Source organism: Artemia franciscana, chromosome 19 (assembly GCF_032884065.1).
Source record: "Artemia franciscana chromosome 19, ASM3288406v1, whole genome shotgun sequence".
In the NCBI taxonomy this organism is placed as follows: domain Eukaryota; kingdom Metazoa; phylum Arthropoda; class Branchiopoda; order Anostraca; family Artemiidae; genus Artemia; species Artemia franciscana.
In genome coordinates, this window is record NC_088881.1 from 18,485,364 (window position 1) to 18,491,448 (window position 6,085).

At 32.0% G+C, this 6,085-nt stretch overlaps 1 protein-coding gene across 7 annotated transcripts in view; it reads left to right on the forward strand.

Annotated features, from left to right (window-relative positions):
* Positions 1-4,140, forward strand: part of LOC136039368 (endothelin-converting enzyme 1-like) — a 223,018-nt gene extending 218,878 nt beyond the window's left edge. For all 7 annotated transcript variants that reach the window (XM_065723039.1, XM_065723038.1, XM_065723043.1 and 4 more), the window contains one exon: positions 3,904-4,140. In XM_065723039.1, the coding sequence (XP_065579111.1) occupies positions 3,904-4,006 (103 nt within the window). In that variant the 3' untranslated portion in view covers positions 4,007-4,140. The remainder of the gene's footprint in view (positions 1-3,903) is intronic.
* Positions 4,141-6,085: the final 1,945 nt, after the last annotated feature.

Here is a 6,085-nt window from a genome sequence, read left to right on the forward strand (position 1 = left end):
TTTTATGAAGTAAAAATGCGTATTGCAAAGTTTTTTTGCCATTCGTGTTGCCACTCTTTTGCTCATGACAGTACTAATTTATGGTAGCATTTCCAAGCTTCGCGGGAGACAGAACTTCCAGCTTTATGAGAGATCTGCCATGTTTAGATGGGGAATATTTTGCCTTGATGTATCCAAGTCAAAGATTTTGGTTGTCCTACACCTTGTCTAGGTATTCGTAGGAAACACACGTCAAGTGTTACTGTCTTTAGACCTGAAAATAGGCATGTTCGGTTTCTTAGAATTCTTTTTGACGAGAATTTGTCTTACGTATTGCTTGTTAATGCAATAAAAGTCGACATTGCCAGATATCTGGGCATCATACGTAAGATGAACAACGCATTCTTGATCCTATCATGTATTTCTTAATTTCCTACAATATAGTTTTCTGCTTTGCTGTCAATTTTACAGAGTATACCATCTTTCAATGACTAGGAGAGACTAGTTGTGAAGCTTGCAAATCCTTTTGCTGTTAAGTCGCTCTTAAACCTCAGATTGGTTCACGCCCTCGTCTTACTTTTACTTTTGCACGGCTGTATGGGGGACTATCACTTGGCTTTTATCCCTTATTTTTGTGTTTGATAGCTCCCCGTATTTGTTACACTATCTTAGCACCATACGGGTCCCTTCTATGCCTTGCATTTAGTTAGATTTTAACCTACCTCATGTCATCTTTAAGAGTATGGAATTACTTCCCAGCTGTGGCATTGGGCGGTCAGTCCTTCGGCAACTTTAAAAGTATTCATTTCAATATTTAAAAGATAAATCAAATCTAAAAATAGTCATGATCATTTTATTTATTACAATATAATTATCTCTTGTAGCTTGGTTATATATTGCTCGTTCTTTGTCTGTTTTAATATGAGAATATTGTTTTTCTTATTATTATTTCATTTTATACCTCTTTTATTCGTGTTTTTTTTCTTTGACGTGTCTACTGGAGTCCCTTATTGTCTAATTTCAGTGATTAATGGTGAAAAGTCCTAAGGGTACTGTTTTGTTTCTTGTTGTTCGGTTTATTTTTATTCTTCTTTTCACTTTACCTGTTTTTCAGACCATGGATCCTAATGGGGGAAGGAAAGATGTGTATTTTCGTGATTTTTTTATTGTAAATTCTTTTTTACTAAACGATTATGTTAACAGTTGTAATTAAAGTAACCCACAATTAGAATATATATATAAATTGTTTCCTTAAATTACTACACACAAAAACATTGGTTAAAATGATTATCATTGAAGACGCATGTATTGATATATATATATATATATATATATATATATATATATATATATATATATATATATATATATATATATATATATATATATATATATATATATATATATATATATATATATATATATATATATATATTAAGGCATGTTGTATTATTTTCATTTCGAATTTGTTAAATATGCTCGCTTACAAGTCAGGAACTGCCCTAATCCCAGTTGTTTCACGGATATAATATTAATTCTTCTTTGATTGTGGATATTCAATAACTGTTCTAGAGAATATTTTTACGGAAGTGTAGGCTACATCTTTGGTGGGGTAAAAAAAGAAACAATTTTGTCTCTTTGCTTTTTAATTTTTTTTGTGATCTTCAAGTTTACTCGCTCTTTGAGTAATCTCATTTTTGTTTTCTGCTTCATATTATTTTTCCTCTTTATTAATGACAAAAATTACTTTCTAATAGGAAAATCATTAATTTCTTTTAGTCTTAAACCATCACTAATTAGCTCTTAGTCACTCAATCATAATGCAAATGATTTAAAAATAGCAACGTATGTACACTCCTTTACTGGTTTGTTGATATATTACTGGAGTTGTTTCTTTTTTGATTTCTATTATTTTCCATTTTTTGTGCTGCAGTTTTTCTGACTGTTTAATTTTTTTTACCTTGTTTTGCAAAGAAAAGCGTTTAAATTGCGAAATATTTACATTATTTTAAACCGTATATTTTCAGGTGGCACTATATTTTCTAGTAAAAAGCTCCCAACTGCTAAACTGTAATTTGAAAAGAACAAAAAACTCTGGGCTTATGCTTCCAATTATAGTTTCCATGCTTTTTCTTTTGGTTCGAGACGACATTTGTTTCTCTAACGCTTTCTTTTGTACGCAACTTTTTTAGGTTAAAGCTATCTTCTTTTCTGTTATTTGGAAAGAAAATTTTGAGAAATATAATATTCTTTAAATAAAGGATTAGTCAAATTTTTGTTCTTTTTGAAACATTTAGTCAAGTAGTAATATAAAAAATCAGCTTAAAACAAGAATTACATTAACAATAGATTTTCATTCAAATATTTTGTACATTCAAATTGTTGACACCAGTACAACCGTCGTTTAAAATAGCAGCCTCAGATGTAAAATCCAAATTTTTGAATCGCTAGTGTATAATGCTCACTTGAACATTAGTACGTAAAAAGAAGTTTGATCTTAGTCACCGCAATAGTCTTTACTTAGTTAAGGGTGACGTGTTCTGCATAATTTTAGTTCTTGGTCTCATTACACAGAACAAATGGTAGGTAATTGGGATAGGGCTTAGTCGATTGAAAATTAAAAGTTTTGTACCTTTTTAAGACCATAAAATGATTTGTGGGTAACATGACGCCCCTCCGATGTCCTTTGCGTCCCAGATGTCTCCCAGCCGCTATACCACATCAAGTCTAAATTTCAAATAGCCATTTTAATAGAAGCGAGCGATAGGCCTATTGAATAAGAGCTTTCATCTGCAAAAGCTAGAAAGTCACGACTGTTGAAATCAGAGTCGTACAACGATTAGCAATATTCATTATTGAAGGCTAAAAAGTGATCACCATCTCCACATGCGCTCTGCCTCCAATTCTTTTTGGTAAATAGTGAGTACGCTTCCGCCAATATTACGCATGCTTAATCTCCCATACATTAGGTCATAACTGTAAGCTCTTTCTCCCCACTCCATTGGCAACCAGGATGTATATTCCGTCCCCGATATATTGTGTAAATGACAAAATCTTTGCAGAGTAATTTTGAAATTAGGAGAATGGACATAAAAAATTAAATAAATAAAAATTTGACAAATAATGCTAAAAAAAATTACTGAGTCAAAATTTGGGAAGGGTTAACATTTAATGTTGTTCTTGGGTAATGGGGATTCTATTAAAGATCTACTAAAGGATCTACTAAAGTTATTTTCGGCAACATTAATTTTCGGCGATAACATCAATGCAAATTTTATGAGTCTAAAATACAGCAAAAGAAAACTAAGATTCATAAAAAAAGGTCATTTTGACGATATTTCTTCTGACTAGAATTTGTCTTTTCTGACATCAATTGTTGGGGTTCAATAGTGGTCTATTTCTACCAATAAATTACTTAATCGATAACCAAAATCCTTTGGTGTCGAGAAAGATGAAATCAAGTCCTAACATCAGTAATGAAGAAAAACAAGCATTGATTTTTAGTGGTTTTTAGTTCCTTTTTGAGTGTTACTGAGTAACAAAAACGAAAGAATTTAATATTAGAGTCTGCAAGGACTCACAGAATTACTTAAGTGGCAATGAGATAAATAGAGCTCAATGAGGTAATGAGCAGTCTCAACGTTCTTAATTATCTATAATATTAGTGGTATTTATAGATTTGCCGTGTGCAAAACCATAATCTTAACTAATGCATTCTAGGTCATCTCGTACGTTTTTATGACCCAAAGTTTAAGTAAAGGCATCATATTTTACTGAAAGCCGGGTGTAGAGTTTCAACTTTGACAAAATATTTGTGTGTAATGTAATTACTTTACCCTAACTGTTTCTTTGAGAGTTTTTTTTTGTCTGCTTCAAGACGAGGCAAAATTGGTCACCTTGCTCATTATTCTCCTTTTTTTGCAGATTAAGTGCCATTCTTGGACAGCTACCAGAATTTAGTCAAACATTTCACTGCTTTGAGAACTCAACCCACTACCCAAAAAGATCCTGTGGAAGAGTATTATGAAAGAGTACAGGAACCTATAACTAAAAACATAGCCAACTGGTGCAATTTGTAGTTTTTGAAAAAGTATTTCTTAAGAGGTTATGCTTATTATTTTTGTTGTTGAAAAGTTTTAATGGAAACGTCAATATTTTTTATCTTTGATTTTGCCCTTAAGTTTTCAGACAGGTCAAGATTTTTTTTTTTTAAGCTTGCAAATAGCAAATTTTTCTTCACAAAAAAAGTTTAGCTTTCAGACATTAAACTATCCCTGTGTCTACTATGCTGTGTGATATAGTTTCACTTTGTAATTTTAAATCTAATATCGGTTTTGAAAGCATAAATACTTTTTTAAAATGGAGCATAACCAGAAACTTTATATGAATAAGCAAAATAATAACGAAGATTTGACTCCCCATGATATTATGGGCTCAGTTGCTTTAATGCTTTAGCATTAATATGTACAAAAGCGTTAATTTCAGTCCGTTGGATAAGCCAGTTCTTTGAAGAAAAAAAATTGTATTTGTCAAAGTAAAAGCTTATTGTTGACACGCTACCAAAGATGTCACCAATATTTTCAGTGCCTCACAGATTAGGAGACGGACCTTTGCGAAATAATAATTGGTTTCTTTGTTTTTACGTTTTTGAAGTTGTCCTTCCACCTCCATAATAATGAAAAAGTATATATGCAGCTGATAAAGAGTGGAACAATTTACATAATAAAAGTCTTGCACAAACACCATGAGGGTGCATATCTAGTTTTGAACTGCTGATTGACATTATAATGTACACTGGTATTGAACTTCAATAGAGAAGATACTTCTAATCGTTTCGCCATTATACAAATTGTATTGATGTTTTTACTTAAAATAAGACTTGAAGACAGACAAAAGATTTGGCATCCTGTTATCTTTATAGTGAGAACTTCACCACGAGTTCCAGGGTGCTGGCTGCAATTGTAGAATATTTTCATAAGGTAATTTCATGGCTTCACGATTCACTTTGTACTTAAATACTTTTTATTATGTGTTGATCAGCAGCCCGGATTCTTTTCATTCCTTTTGCATAGAGAATATGTGAATTTTATACGATTTCCTGTATATTCAGCTATTAGTTCTTGGAAAGAATTTCACCTGTCACCACAGTAAGATGCTTTTGACACTGAATTTGCGTATATTTACTTTGAAATGCAGTCAAATAAAAATAAATTCAGTTGTTTTTACACCTTAAGGTACTTCAGTGTTTTTTTTTTTATTTGTTTTTTGTTTTAAGTCATTCAGCTTTCTGATATAATTTAAGTGAGCGACAACAACAAAATTCCACATGATTTTAACAAAAACAGATTCAGACAAAAAACATAGTTGAAAACTTCATAAGTGAACCAACGTTACAATTACCAGCTTATAAAATGATTTTGGTCTCCAAAAATTTGAGTACAAGTGAATACACACACATAGTATGTGCTGGACAATACTAATTTTTATGTAAAAAATAGCCTGGTGACCTCTGGAAAAACTTTCTAATTGGTATTTTAGATAAATAGCTGAGAAAAAACTTGAAATCTACGCTCTCCTTTGAATGCGCACCAGCCCTTTCCTCTTCTTCACGAGCTTGATATTTTGTAAAATGATTGTAATACGTCTGTCCTTGGTCTTATTAGCCAGTTACAAAGCTTAAAAAACGCAAATTTCCATATCCCTCAGTATTTTCAGGCTTTTGATCAGGGCTTATGATTGTTTTGTGTGACTGTGTCAAAACTTAGCAACTTCGTTTTGAATTTAAAACAGTGAACGCCATCTGACATCGCATTTCTATTTATGTACTTTTATATTGTTTTCAAAATACTTCTGCAACATTAGTCTTAAGATGTAATATCAGTATTGCCTCAGCCTCCAATAAGCCAAAAATTTTCAGGCTACCCAAAATTCTGATTAGGCAAGCAAAAGAGAAGTACTTACCCGTCACATTTGCCGTTATATCCGCGGACCGACTGTGTTAGTATGCTAGCCCACTTAATTAAAAGGAAAAAAAATGAGTCTAAACTTTATGTAAGTGATACAAGGCCAAGTGTTTGACCTAATCCTACACAGCAGAAGCCAGTAG